The sequence below is a fragment of the Oxyura jamaicensis genome, chromosome 17 (genome assembly GCF_011077185.1).
Source record: "Oxyura jamaicensis isolate SHBP4307 breed ruddy duck chromosome 17, BPBGC_Ojam_1.0, whole genome shotgun sequence".
NCBI classification, from domain to species: Eukaryota; Metazoa; Chordata; class Aves; order Anseriformes; family Anatidae; genus Oxyura; species Oxyura jamaicensis.
The window spans coordinates 6,473,627-6,488,298 of record NC_048909.1 but is presented as its reverse complement, the minus strand read 5'-3'; the positions used below and the strand labels follow the sequence as shown (position 1 = coordinate 6,488,298).

Here is a 14,672-nt window from a genome sequence, read left to right as displayed (position 1 = left end):
CTTAAGATACCGCTTCCGTTATTTCAGTTCTCCCCTAAGATCTCACAGATCAGATTTTGGGGCAGGCAGTGGGAAAAGTTACACAGCTTCCAGATGCACGCGAAGGACCCAAGGGCAAACACACAACTTGGAGCTGCTTTGAAACCTGTTACAAGCAAGGTGCTGAACTACGGGGTGAGCGAGCACCCGTAGGCCTTTACATCCACAGCACGACCCCAAATCTGACACCCAAGAGCCCAGCCCCTCTGGATGGAACACCTGGGACATGGGATCGTCTACCACAGCGCAAGAAACCAGCTGGAAGGTGCATTTATGGCCCAAACTGCACCGTATTGACATGGTTTGTGTCAACACAAACAAGGTTCAGCAAGTAAGAGTGCTCCCGTGTAGAAGTACAAAGTCCAGCCTGCCTGCCATGGGGCATTACAGCTGCTTCAGTTATTAAAAAACGCTCCAAGATACCTTGCTAAGAGGTCCGATTTCTCAAGCTCAGTCTGCTGAATCCATGAAAAAATAGGTAGGGCTAACGTTACGAATAACTAGTTCCTGGAAGACAGCTTTCTTTTTCACATACAGCCACTCACCTGAGCCGCCCAGACAGCCCAGTGTGGCTCAGCCTTCTTCAAATTTACACTAAAATTAAATATTATCAAAATCAATGACAGAACAGGACCTATTCACACCTCCTGCTGCAACCGTGTACCTGGAATGGAAGAAGCACCTTAAGATGACATCATTTCAAATAATGTCCACAACCAGACGTTCGCTGAGTACTGCTCTAAGGAGAGCTGAAGCTGTAAGCAGCTGGAAAGGAAGAAGAGGCCGGGCCACGTTTGCAAGCCATTTCTTTGCAGTTGGTCCAGCCTGGCAATTAAAACCACACTAAACACATCTGCCCGATGACAGAAAAGCAGCGAGTTTCACAGCTCATTGCTTGACAGCCAAGCACCTTCCCACACCGAAACCAGCAGGTAACGATAACGCGAGGCCTCTGGCTTCTCGCAAACACTGCGATGCTCCAGCTTGAGATGCGAGGGGCCGGGGCTCGCACGAATCAACCCACTCCTTCCTAAAACACCAAACCGAACAAGCAGCAACCTCTTGCTCAGAGCCAACGCCAGAGAACAAAGTGGGTCGTGGCAAACGTTCAGACAGCAGAAATGCTAGCCAGCCAGAGGCTCCACATGAAAGAAACGTCTGCCCGTGCTCCAGCACGCTTTTCGGCACGAGCAGCAGACGTGCGGTATTTTCAGCCCTTGCCTCGTGCGGCTTCGTGTCAGACAGAAAAAAAATACTTTCATAATGAAGTGCTGGGAAAAAGCTTTACGCGTCTCCTTGGTACTCCTAAACGTCTCTGCGGGAAGGCATCAAGCTGCAGAGCTGGCTGGCTGCGTGAAAACACTAGGCAGGGAAGACGTGGCCACATTTTGGGGGATAACCAGCCACAGAAAAGGTGAACTCTATACAGCAGCACGGATACAAACACCTTTCTTGTAACAGTACGCATCAGGTTTGTAAAAAAAAGAGATGTTCTTTCTTGTTCCCAAAGTGAAGAAACTACTCATTTTCAAACGTTAACAATTCAGACAACCCTTTCCATTTACCAGATTTACCCAGTAAATTATTCTTTGGTTGTAACCAGCGTTAATGCTTCAGAGATGTAAGAATTCTCAAAGAATAATCACGAGAAGAGTTACACCTAAAAAAGGAAGTTTCCTTCCAGCTCCAACCAGCTCGTACCTGTACCATTTCTCCTTAAAATTCACGTGCAAGGCAAAGCAATCAGAACTCAGCAGCCACTCATCTGCTGTGCTGTGACCACCGCTACCCATGGAAGAAGCATACATACTCGTGCCCCTAGGCACTGCCTGCTCTCAGAAGGCGCGGCGTGCCAGGGGCGGCCAGCTTGCCGGCGTACACCTGGTACCGTGCGCGTGGGCTCCAGCGGGGTTCCAGCGAGCGCCGTCCCCAGATCGCCAGGGAACAAGATTTAAACTGCAGAGTTAGATTGCTAAACCCCGAATTCACGAGCTAAGAAAAGAACGGCCTCCAATCAGGCACGCCAATGCCTAGCAGCCCTGCGCTACGCGAGGCCCAACAGCACAGGGGGTCGTGCATAAAATCGCTACGCACAAAAAGCAGCGCTGATTGCTGTCCTTAAACCAGGCAGCTGCCTCCCGCACGCCTATTTCTGAAGCCGCATGCATTGGCTCACCAGAGCCTGCTTACCTCCATCATCCAGGGGCCGTTTCTGCACTCCGTAACCATAGACTGAAGGGTCCACGAGTGTTGTAGAGTTATTCAAGTGAGGAATATCTCCAATTTTAGCAGCAATCTATGAAAACGGATGATAAGAACACGATTAGCCTATTTGCAGGTTCAGCCACCAGAGCTAACCATTCTTCCAACAAAACCTTTACCCCAGTGCAGTCTTGTCTCAGCTTTTCTATATAGGTGGCTTTATAAAAGTTGAAGAAAGCAGCACTTTATTTGTACAGTAACCAGTCTTCCTCTTGCTATTTGTTTAATTAAGATCGCGTTCGCCCAGCTCCTCTTCCTGGTCACGAGTACGTACTTACTGCCTGCGATGTTACATTCAGATTTGTTTGCTCGTTCAGCTGACAAGCTAATCTAGCAAAGAGAAACGCAGCCGTGGGCATCAGTGGGGGTGAGGGGAGGGGAAGGCGAGGAACGTGAAGATACGCAGCACAAGGACGGGGTTGGGAACTCCTCGCCGAGGGACTGGCTCAGCCTGCGCTTGCTGTACGAAGAATAAGCCGCCGGGCAAGCTATCAGCCCAGAATTAGCTGCAATTTCCTGCAGCAGTCAATGCTTGAGCCTGGCTGTATCTGCCTGTGCCTCTGCTTCCAGCCCTCGGAGGAGTACCAGCCATTCCAAGGGGAGCTGGGACGCAAGGAGGGCACTGAAAGGAAAGAGGAGACGCCCCGGCATGACAGTGAGGGCACCGGGGTAAGCAAATAAAACAGGTGAGAGGCGCACACCTCGCTCGCACTTAATAGGAGTGAAAGCTGAGCTCGTCTCTAACGACACGTGGGACACACCAGGCCGGACCGATGGGGCAGGGGCGAGCTTCCACCCGCTCCCCCAGCCAGGTTTGGACACGTTCAGGTGCAGGACTTCGGGGTGCGCTGAGCTGCTGCAGCCTTCGGGGCCAGGCAAACTGCAGCCTCACCGCACCCTGGCACAGGTAAAGAGCTTTGCCAGAGTAAGCGAGCGCAGAATGAAGTAGCTGCAGGAAAAAAAAATATACCCATTCTGTGCACTCTACAGCATTTGCTTCCTTTTTCAGCAAAAAGAAAGTCACCGAACAGAGTATGTGCCCGGAGTCTGATCGCGCTCTGTTACAGCTGAGGCTTCACCGGAGAAGCATCAGAAGGAACAGATGGAAAAAGAGCATTTTACACAGATGTGCTTTCAGCGAAGGCAAGGGCAAACGAGAAATATAACTAAAGGTGGTTCTAAAATTTAAGTTTTATTGCGACAGAAAGACATCCGCAGTAACTCTGGTTGTTGACACTATCAACTGCTGCAGAGGAATAAACAACTGCCTGGGATGCAGAACCACAGGGTAGGGAAAAAAACGCTGTTTGAAATAACCTCGGAAGATTGAGGGCACTGCTTTTAGAAAGAGAACAGAAAACATTCCCTTCAATGCCTCGCATGAAAAGGGCTCCAAGTTTTGACCATTTTCTCATTCTGACCATTGCTTCCTGTCCTCTTTTAGAAAGGCAGCAACTTCGTTGGATCAGAAGTGCCAGCAGCCAGAGAATAAAATCTGCCCACGGGATTTTGACTGGTTTTGGATGAACAACTGAAAGCACAACACTGGACCGTTAAACCCCCGGTTTGACTGGCCTGGACCCCAAAGAGGAAGAGCTGCTCGGCCATAACCTACTTTTAGTGCCCCAACCAGCACAGCGACCATGCGGCAAAGCTCTGACAACAAGCACGCTGCGTGTCACCGAGTCCCAGAGCTAATAAGCTCACAGGAAAATAATTCTGAAAGCATCAACACGGACGAGCCCTTGTCCATTCTGCTCCAGAAAGCATCAGGTGAGGCCTTGCTTTCTGCTGTACTGCACCCAGGGTGGCAGCCCCTTACCCACGTGGTTCCCCGTAACGTTTGGGATGCAGAGGATTTTAGCGAAGGTACGAAGAGCACAGGTGTTTCCTGACTACTTCAGTGCTGGAAAAGATTTAGAAATGTGTTTCATTTCATGTCTATTGACAGCTTTAACACCGTAACATCCAGTCCGAACACATGCCAAGAGGAACTGTGGTCAGCTGTAACACACCCTGGCTTATTTTGGAACATTTGATTTGAGAGTGCCCTTTGTGAAATCTTTCTGTTAGGGATTATTTACTTAAAAAAAAAAAAATCTATAAGATGCGGAAGTGGCTGGCTGATAGCTTGGAACTGCAATCACTCACCGCACGCACATGGGGTAGGAAAAACTGTTCCGTGGACAGCAGGAATTGGCCTGGAGAAGGAAGCTGGCGTTATGCACGGAGGTGTGAACGAACAGAGCACCAGCACCAGGGATTTTGGCTCCCAGAGCAGGAGAGCTTTATAAATCCCTTCTCGTGCTTAGCACACAATTATCTCCCCAGCACAGAAGCCTCAAAGTAGAGGACAAAATAAGAGAGTCGCTGCAATTTTCACACCATCAGCTTTTGGGATGTTTTCTCCCTCCTTTATTGAAACTTGCACCCTTATCTCCAAAGCCTCCCAGCTGCCGCGGGATTACACGCAGACAACACGCCGCCTCCCTCCAGCAGGAAAAACACCCTGCAAAATTAAGGGTTCAGCTCCCACAGCAGACGTAGCAGTTAAAATATATATATTTTAAACCTTCTTATGTTGGACCTACAATGGGAACCTCCGTTTCCACTACAGGTTCAGCAGGGAGATAAGCACAGAAGTTAGAGCAGAGCTAAAGTAAGCAGACCTAGCCCTTATCTGACCAGATGACCTTGAGGAACGTACTGCTAGCCACAGCTTTTGTCCCTCTGCCTGTCAGGCTTTTTTGTTTTTTTTTAAACCCAGCACATCCATTTCACTGAGCTCTGAAACACGCCGGGAAAAAGCATCACTACCCCAGACCTGTTTCTGCACTGAATCCCTTCAAAAGAAAACTCTCCAACAAGGAATTTAAAGGACAGAGCTCAAGCCTCAACTACAAAAATGGCAACTGTCAAGCCAAGAAAGCCAAATAAACCAGAGCCGCATGAGGCATACGTGTTTTGCTAACACCTTACATTTCTGTCCTCCTATACCTTCACCACCCTCTAAAAATGGAGCAATACCCAAACACTTGCAGATATGAAACTTCTCGGCTAGGCACAACGGGGCTCAAGCACCAGTGTCTGCAGAAGCCAGCTCTGAAAAGGGCCTCGCTTCTGGGAAAGACCTCTCCCTGCTGTCCTGCAAAAGAACAGCAACCGGTAAAAACACCGGTTTGAGATACTAGCAGGATATACACCAACAAGGCGCTGGCATCTGACCCTTCCTACAAACAATTCCAGGCCCTCTGCCGCCCTTCCCACTCAGAAGGAACACTCGCATGGCAGACGTTCCCCCCAGACTCTGCAGGAAGCAGCAAAACCATCCCCAGCCATCTAAGCTGCACCCCGCAGGTGGTTCTCCTAAATACCAAGCTACTTGCCAAGTCCAAAAACTTCGAGGATGATCTGAAAAGTACTTTTCTCTATGCCCTTTCGGGGTAAGTCTCGAGGTCCCTCTCTCCCCGTGGAGATTCGAAGTTGGAGCCCGACACCAGGAAGGCATTTTAAACACACAGCCAGTCGAGTAAATCTCAGGACGTTCGCTCCCTTTCAAGGTGCCCAAGACACCTCGCTACACACCGGCTACCAGGCTGCAGACCTTCCTCTCCGTACCATTCCTGGAAATGCTCAGAGCTCCAGCATTCACCTGGAAAAGTCCTTCTTGATACACTTCATGTATTTAAGAGCACACACACACACACCGAGAGAAAAAAAAACCAGTCAAGTCCTTCGAAAGCAGCGTGAGTCATTTCCTCCAGCGGTGGTACAGATCTCTTACTCTCGTGTTAGCTCACGTCCCGGTGTCTTTGAGAGCAGTCACCGTGATTGATCAGGAAAGTCTTCCTTGCCGTGAATTATTTAGCTGTTAATAACTAAGCACAGGAAACCACAGCTCAAGGTTTGTGTAATGGCTCTCACGAGAGCTGAATTTAGCCAATTTGATTACTAGTCTTAAGTGCAAAATTAAACTTTGGGAGAGTTCAAATGTCAAGCCAGGGATGCCAGGGCAACACACGAAGCAAAAACTACAACATTTCTTTTCCTGTGCCCCCTTCCCGCTTAAAGCAGAAGCGATTTTCAGAAAAGGCTACAGCACAGGCCAGGAGTCCAAGCCAACCTCTGTGTACCAGATCAGGATGGGTCAGGCACGCTACGGCATTAAACGTGGTCAGGGAAAGCTCTGCCACCACCTCCGGAGAAGTGCCAGGTGTACCTGACTCCGCACCCCGCCTGATGCTCGTCACAGACCGCCAGGGCGGCGAGGTGAACCTCTCTCCACCGAGCACTTGGCAACAATTCCCCTCATCCCCCAAATACTAAGAAAAAAAAAAGAACATCCAAGAGGCAGCGGACAACTCACTGCACAAAAATGTAGGCACTGGGCTCCCAGAACGCGCGCAGAGAGCATTTCTCAACACGCTTGGTTCTGGTGTGGAAGACAGGCCGCTACGCCGCGGGGCCTGACCCACGGTTGGCAGCTCTGGATATTTTGACATATTTCAGCTCAGAACGATGTCAGGGAAACCCAATGCACTCTTTCAAGTATAATGAATTTAAGAACAGCAAACTCGGCGGACACGAGCAGAGCTGTTACAGAATCCTTTGATACTCCACCTCCTTCGTGTGTCAACGCGAGGCTCCTCCGCCCACCCTGCAGACACAACAGCGACCGCACGACACGCGCCCCCATCGAATTTCGGGTAGCCCTGCTTTAGCTGAACGGAGGCGTCCCACTTCACCTGCTGCTGATCAGACGGACGGCGCGTGCGGTGGCACTTCCACCGCGCTCACAGAAAGGTTTCAACACGCTACAACCGAGCGGTAAGGAATTGATGGTTTCTCTGCACGTCGGTCACCGCAAGATCATTCGACGGCGAGCCCGCAATAATATGATCAGACACCCAGAGATGTTTTTGCAACGAGAGGCCTTCGCTTACAGATGACCAGGTCAAGACAAGCACAGCTGCAACCCCTCTCCATTTAACTGCATCGAGCAGATAACCCGGGGCGAACAGCGGAGCTCCCAGACACCGCACGCCGTCAAGGCCACGGGGCACTGAGAAGCGACGCGTGGCCTCACGTGGGGGTCAGCTAGCCCGCAGCTCGCCTACTGCTGTACTTGTAAGACAGAAATGAGCAGACGAGGAGCAAACTGGCTCGTGAGCTCTTCTGGGAAGGCGTGGGGTGTTCCTCTAGAGCAGCCAGCGCCTCTGTACGGTTTGCTGCAGACTGCGCAGAACAGGATTTGCTGCCACACTGATTCACCAGCGAGCCGCAAGCGGCAGTACGCCACTCAAGTCCCATCAGAAGGTCCTAGGGTCTGCCTTCGTTCCTTCAGAGTTTCCCAGCTAAGTGAGAAAAGTGAGCCTGGGAAACAGAAGGAGATTCTCCCTACCTGGCCTGTAACACTGTAAAGAATAAAGTCAGTCTGCTGGCACTGGCACGTAGCCGTGTCACCCCCTGCTGCAGCACAGGGACCAAGCGCAGGTACCGTGCAACCTGCTCAGGGACAGAACCAACGCCTGCCACAGACACGGGGCAAGAAATGTGATGAAGGGCTGGGAAATACAAGCAGCAAGGACAGCAGCAGCCCTTTGCTTCTGAAGCCACTTTCCCCAGAGCGCAGCGCAGGGGGGACACCAGACCCCACGTGCGAGGCTGGGACACCCCAACCCCTGCACGAGGCCGTTAATTCCCGCAGGTCTCACCTCTCGCACTGGAAGCTGCCGTTTTACCACTGTGCAAACCCTCAGACTGCTTGGGCCACCCCTTACCTCTCCCTCCAGAAGGAGAGGGACCAGACCCCGCACCGGGCCTGCTGGGGGTTAACCCCAAGGCACCTTATAAATAAATGTCCCCATGTCCCCTTCCTGCGCCCTGGGCAGGGCAGAGGCGGGGGCTGAAGGGCTGAGACGCGGCGCGGGGGGGGAGGACCCGGTGCCACGGTGAGGGGCCTGGTGCCACCCAGGGAGGCCTGGTGTCACGGTGAGGGGCCCGGTACCACGCTGAGGGACCCGGTGCCACCCACGGGTGCGCTCAGCCGGCCCCGTGGGCCACCGAGCGGGCCCTGCCCCGAGCCCCGGGGACGCCCCCCCGGCCCGGCGGTTACCTGCCGGACCCGGTGCAGGGCATCGGCGAACCCCTCGGCCTTGATCCCCACGGGCGCCGCGCTCTGCCCCTGCGCCAGCTCCGCCATGACCCGCGCCCCGCTGCCGCCGCCTCCTCCGCCTCCTCCACCGCCGCCGCCGCCGCCGCGCCGTCCCGCCCGGGGACCCGCACCCGGAAAGGGAAAGAGCCCCCCGCTTCCGGCGGAAGTGGGGCGGGCACCGGGGCGGGAGCGGGGCGGGGAACCGGGGACTGGGGGGCGGGAGGTGGGGGGGGGGGGGGAGTTGGCAGCGGGGCACGGAGCGGATCTGGTCCCGCGGCTGGTCCCGGTGTCAGTCCCGGTTGTGGTGCCGGTACCGGTTGTAGGCACCGCGTGGGTGCCCGCCCGCCCGTTTCCGCGCGTGTCACGAGGAGCGGGGCCGTGTCGCCGTGTCCCCGGGCTCTGCAGCGGGCCGGGGGTGGCGCAAGGAGCAGCCTGCGGCCCCCTCGGGGACACGGGGCCACAGAGCCCCCACAGAGCCCCAGCAGCTGCACAGAGCCACCACAGTCCCACGGACCCCTCATAGACCCACAGAGCCCCCCACAGAGCCACCCACAAACCCCCAGAGACCCACAGACCCGCCCACCCATCCACAAGCCCCCCACAGAACCCCCACTGACCCACTCAGCCCCCCCAGACACCCCCCCGCCAGCCTCACAGAGTCCCCCACAGAGTCCCAACAGTCCCACAGAGCCCCCTCAAAGAGCCCCTACAGAGCCACCCACCCACCCACGGAGCCACAACAGAGCCCCCACAGAGCCACCTGAGGTGTGGGCTGGGCTCACGGATCGCCCACCAGCCCCCCACCAGGGCACGATGCCTCCCCCCGTGCAGGCCACCCAGGGCCCCGTCCGTGGGAGTTTCCACGAACGGGGCACCCACAGCCGTCCTGGCAGCCCGTGGCACGGCCCCGCCGCCCTCACTACGCACAATTCCTTCCTTGTGCCACCTCAACCAGCCCTTGGGTATCTTAAAGCCATCCCCCTGGTCCTGTCACTGCACCCCTTGGAGGTGCTGCAAGGCCACCATGAGGTCTCCCTGGAGCCTTCTCCAGCCCGAACACCCCCAGCCCCCTCAGCTGTCCCCACACGAGAGGTTCCCCAGCCCCGGAGCATCCTCATGGCCTCTGGACCTGCTCCAACATCTCCACGTCCTGCTGCAGGCTGCAGAGCTGTAGGCAGTGCTGCAGACATGGCCAAATAAACCCAGGGCTGGTTTCCCAAAGCTGCCAGGCCAAAGCGTTAAACTCGAGACTCAAACTATGACCCAAATGACGCAAGTGCTGTGTTTCTCCTCCTCGGCTGGTTTTGTTCTTGCTGGCGCTGTGCTCAGTGCCCGCACCAGCAGGGAGAAGTCAATGGGGCTGATGAAACCCCCTGGTGCCCTTCCAAGTTGGTACTCACAGGAGTACCAACATTTCCTCTTCTCGGATCATTTCAGGTTTCATTCTTAACCAAATGACCGTTTATTTTGGGAACAGGGTCATGGCTTGATGAGGGGCGGATTTAAAACAACCAGCTGCGTGTCTGCACTGCCTCAGCGTCACCAACACCTTTCAGCCACGATGAAGGCAATTTCAGAGGGCCTTTCTTACAAGCAGGCAGATACTTCACTGCTTTGCTGGGGCAGGGGTGCTCCCGACGCCGACCGCTCAGCACCGGGTGGTTTGGGGTGACCGCAGTGCCCAGCCTGGCCACGGCCCCGGGGAAGCGTGAGCAACCCTGCAGGCTGTGCAGGCAGAAGGCTGTGCCAGGAGGCACACGTTTGAAGGCTGTGTGTGCTGGGTGAGCATCAGACCAGGCTGGGCACAGTGGGAACAGCTCATCCACAGGCTGGAGACAAGTCACTGTCCCCAGTGCCTGGCCCTGGGGCAGAGCTGGGGAGCGTGGGGCAGGCAGAGAGGCCAAGGCCAGGTAGAAGATGCGATGTGGTTTTCCCAGGGAAATTCCCAGGGAGCAGAGCATCAGCTCCAAGGAGCATCCAAGACACAAGCCCGGATTTCCCCAGCTTTGGGCAGTGTTTGGGGCTGGCTTCCAGCCCACCGCTGTCCCACTCGGACCAGGCACCGGTCTGCTCTTCTGGGCCACTGCTCTGAGTCATGGGGACCTGCTCCCTAGGAAAACCACTCCAAAGCTGGGTGCCCTGCTCAGGACTGGCTCTGGGAACCAGGTTTTGGCAGTGCCAGCCTTGGGTGCCTCCCGGAGCTGCCTTGGCTCACCCTGGCTCTAAGGGTGCCAGGAGGGTGCAACCGAGCCCCTGCGCTGGATGGGGCCGCAGAAGGGAATAAGATGGAGCCAGGCGAGGCGGTAAGAAGACATCAGACAGCCATTGAAAAGGAGGAAATTACAGGCCTTAAACACTCCCAGAAACAAATTTCTGATGTAAATCTCCCTTTTGAGGAAAAAAAAAAAAAAAAAAGGAAAAAGAAAGGAGTGATTCTACGCCTCCATCATCCTTCTCCCCCCGCCGTCCCCACTCCTAAGACACACACACCTTCACACACGCACACACACTGAAATTAGTTGTGACAGCTGAAATTCTCTTCTCATCGGACGACGTTTGACAGGGTACTTAAAAAATGGAGAGGAGAAAAAAAAAAACACACAAGAAGAAGAAAAGGGAAAGTGGTTTGGTGTCTCGTGTGGGAGGCGGAGGGGGGTGATGGGGTGGGGGATTTCAAGTGATACAAGGCGCATAATTCAGGCTTCTTGGATTGCAAAAGCTCCTCTTACCTAAAGGGCCTGCTGCCTTTATTTTTATCCAAATGGCTCAATTACTGCAAAGCCCCACAGAGAAAATTATGGATGTTTGCCTCTATTTTTCTCCCCTTGTCTCGACAACTGTAGATATTTTGTTTTCCTTCTTTCCATCTCTCTCTCTCTTTTTTTTTTTTTTTCCTTTTGGTGCTGGTGGGTGCGGGGGTGGGAGGTGGCCAGGGACCGGGATGGGGGCTGGATGCGGGGGACGCGGGGGAAGGGACGGGGTGCTGTGCACGGTGGCCCTGCCACCATCACCCAACTTGTTCCTCTCCCCGTCTCCCACCCGTCACCTTGCACCTTTTGCTCTTCGTGTCCCCCTCATTCTCTCCCTCGCTCTTGCCCCGTTTCCCACCCTTCTCCTTTCCTCCAGCCCTCTCCCCCTTCCTTCTCCCCCCACCTCTCCCTCCTCTCCTTCCCCCGACACCCCCTCCCTGTGCCTCTCAAAGCCACCATAATAGCAGCTTGTTTGGCACTTCACTTGGTCTCAATGAGAAAATTCCCCCCTCTCCCTCTTTTTGCCTTCGTTATTTCCAAACCCTGCAATAGCTCCTTTGCTCAGGGCTGCGGGAAGTGCCCATTTTTCAACATTTTTCTTTGGCTTATGTTTGTCATCCTCTGAATTACCGCACCGGGGAGTCCAGTCAGCCCGACACCGGGCCCTGCTATTCACGCCTCTCCTGCTCCTTGAGATCATGTAGGGAGAAATTAGTTATTTATTTCGAGCACCACTGCAGCGCACTTCCCGGCAGAAGTGTTTGTTTGGATCCCCGCAGGAGCAGGAGGCTCCGCAGGGACTGATGGCTCTGGCCAGAGCTGTGGCCAGGGCAGGGCAGGGGACGTGCCCCCACAGCCAGGCGGGGATGCAGAGGGTCCCCCCCCACGCCGAGCTGCTTCCCCGAGGCTCCTCCTGGAGCAGATGCTCCCTGGGGGTCCTGTGAGCTTCCAGGCCCCCTTGTCCCACGAGGACACCTTATTGTCGTGGTGTTCCCCAGGGTGTGATGGGTCCCGGGAACACACGCAGCCGGGGGAGCATCGCACCCCAAGTGGGAGTGACCACAGCAACCCACGGGGCTCTGCTGGGCGCTGAAAGGCCGGGCGGGTTTGGTTGTTGGAGGAAAAACCTTGCTCCAGCACAGCCCGTGGTCTCTGGGCCCGGTGCACAGCCCGGCTCACTGGGTGCAGACTTGCTCTGGGTGCGCAGGAAAGGATGCGCCAAGGGCACCGCCTCGTGTCACCGTCACGTTACGCTAACCCACCACAATAAATCCACCAAAACAAAGATTTCTCCTGCTGTGGCAAGGCCTGGAGGCAGCGAGTCGCAGCCCAGCATGTGTGCAGGTCTGCAGACAACTGGGCTGCGGGGGTGGCACCGCCACCGACCTCAGTGCCATCAGGACAAGGGCCCGGCCAAGCCCTGGAGCTGCAGCTTTAAAGAACGACGAGAAGCAGCGGGAGGACGAAAATGCCAAATTGGCCCAGTAGGTAGACCTGCTATTTAAGTGCAGTGGAGAAGTGAGCGCGAGGAATTACAGGAGAAATGATAGTGCCCTGACAGCTGCCATTTCCCACCGCCAGCCTCCCCTAATGGAGTCCTAATGTAGTGGTGGGCTCCTCGCTGACAGCCCGGCCCCAGCCAGGGCTTGTCTTTGTGCTGGTGACAGATGGGACAGTCCGGCAACAAACCTGTAATCCTCTGATTTCTGCCGCCTCCGCTTAACCCCTTCTTCCCCCGACACCCGCTCGCTGCCCAGGTGTGCGGCTGATAGGGACCCCACCACCACCCTGCTGCGGGGTGCCAGGTCCCTGCATCCCAGAGGACACAAATCAAGGATCTGGGGAGGGGGTGGCAGCCTGCGGGTCCCTCCCCATCGTTTGGTGGCCGCTGGCAGGTGGCAGGGCTCAGCCTGGGTACCAAAGCGAGGCAGAGCCGACTGTGATGTGGCTCCCCGTGGGGAAAGCAAAAAGGCAGAGCCCATCCTGGCTGGGTTCCACATCCTGGCTGGGTTCCCCATCCTGGCCGGGTTCCCCGTGCTGCTGTGCCCGTGTGACATTTAAGCGTGCAGGTGAGCTGGGGCAGGTGTGCTCCGCAGCTCTGCGCCCCCCTGGGGGGCTCCGGGCTGCCTGCCCAGCACGGTGGCCAGGGGCTGTGCCACCAGCCGCAGGGGATGCCAAGGGGGTGGCAGCAGGAAACGCTGCCAAAGTTTCCTGGCAGGAAAATAAACGCTAGTCCGTGAGCCTGTCTTGCGGCTCCGAGGGAAAAGCAGGCTTGCTGGAGGATGCTGTGATGCAGAGGACACGGGCAGAGGCACACTCTCTCCCCCGGGGATGCAAAGGACAGATTAAACACCTGCTGAACTGCTCTCCCCCCATCCCACCACCAGGATGGACCCAAAAGGATCCCTGGGGAGGGATTTTTGGACACTTCATTAGGCAAAAAGTCAAGCCCCTCCACCTTCATCCCAGCACAGAGCATCTCCCCCTTTAGCATCCACCTCCCTCACCCCAGGATCCCACGCACCGGGCAGAAACTCTGCAGCCCTGTGAGGTCCCAGCTCTCCCCTCACCTCCCCGCAGAATCCCTGCCCAATTTGCTGCCGGGGGAAGGATTTGGACAAGGCAGGGCTTTGCTTGCCTGTCCTACTGGTATATGCAGGGATACCGCAAGCTGAACCCTGCTCCACTGTGCTCCCATCCCTTGGGCAGCCCCCTAGGACCTGGCCATGGACACAGCAGATAGAAAACCCCCGTCCCCAACCCCTTCCCCTATGGGAGAGGCTAAAGCCCACGGGGCTGATCCTGGGGATGCTGGGGGGCCTCGGACACCCCCTGCCCTGCAGGGAGCCCGGCGCTCCGGCAGCATTCGAGCCTCCCCGGCAGGAGAGCGAGCTGCAGCGCACGCAGGTACTCGGCACAATTAGCCAACAAGTGGCTGTTTTGTGAGGGATTGTTGCTGATGTGTTTTAAGTGGCTTTCTGAGTGGAAAATGTTAGGCGCTGGAGAGGCCGGCAGACAAAGGGGGGGATGCATTAGGTTTTATTGGTCTGGTTTGCACACATCTGACATCACTCTATTAAGCAAGTTCTGCCCGGCTTTGGGGAAAATGAAAAATAAAACGAGGGGGGGAAAAAAAAAAAAGGGCCGAGGGCACAGGGCGGGGGGAGCGCGAGCGATTCAAACAGGCAAGCGAGGGCTTAATAGCAGGAGACACTGGAGCAAACTGTGTCAACCAGATGGGACCCGGGTGCTGCGGGAGAAGAGGGGAATTAGCCAACCCGCGCTTTGTTCCAGCAGAAAGCGCGGCCCTCTCCCCCCAGGAGCTGCCTACGTGTGATATAATACAGCCCCTTTCAGCCGCTAAGCTGGCCAAGGACAAAAGTCACCGATAAATAGCGAGAGGGAGAGGCTGAAAGCAAAAGGCAGAGCTGCCCAGAGCCCCGCTCTCTCCTTGGGCCGCCCGGCGC

General features: G+C 55.7%; 1 protein-coding gene across 4 annotated transcripts in view; it reads right to left on the bottom strand.

The window, feature by feature from the left end:
* Window positions 1-8,598, bottom strand: part of FUBP3 (far upstream element binding protein 3) — a 39,044-nt gene extending 30,446 nt beyond the window's left edge. For all 4 annotated transcript variants that reach the window (XM_035341531.1, XM_035341534.1, XM_035341532.1 and 1 more), the window contains exons 1-2: window positions 8,417-8,598; window positions 2,230-2,335 (exon numbers count right to left, since the gene is read on the bottom strand). In XM_035341531.1, the coding sequence (XP_035197422.1) occupies window positions 2,230-2,335; window positions 8,417-8,503 (193 nt within the window). In that variant the 5' untranslated portion in view covers window positions 8,504-8,598. The remainder of the gene's footprint in view (window positions 1-2,229; window positions 2,336-8,416) is intronic.
* Between the last annotated feature and the right edge of the window lie 6,074 nt (window positions 8,599-14,672).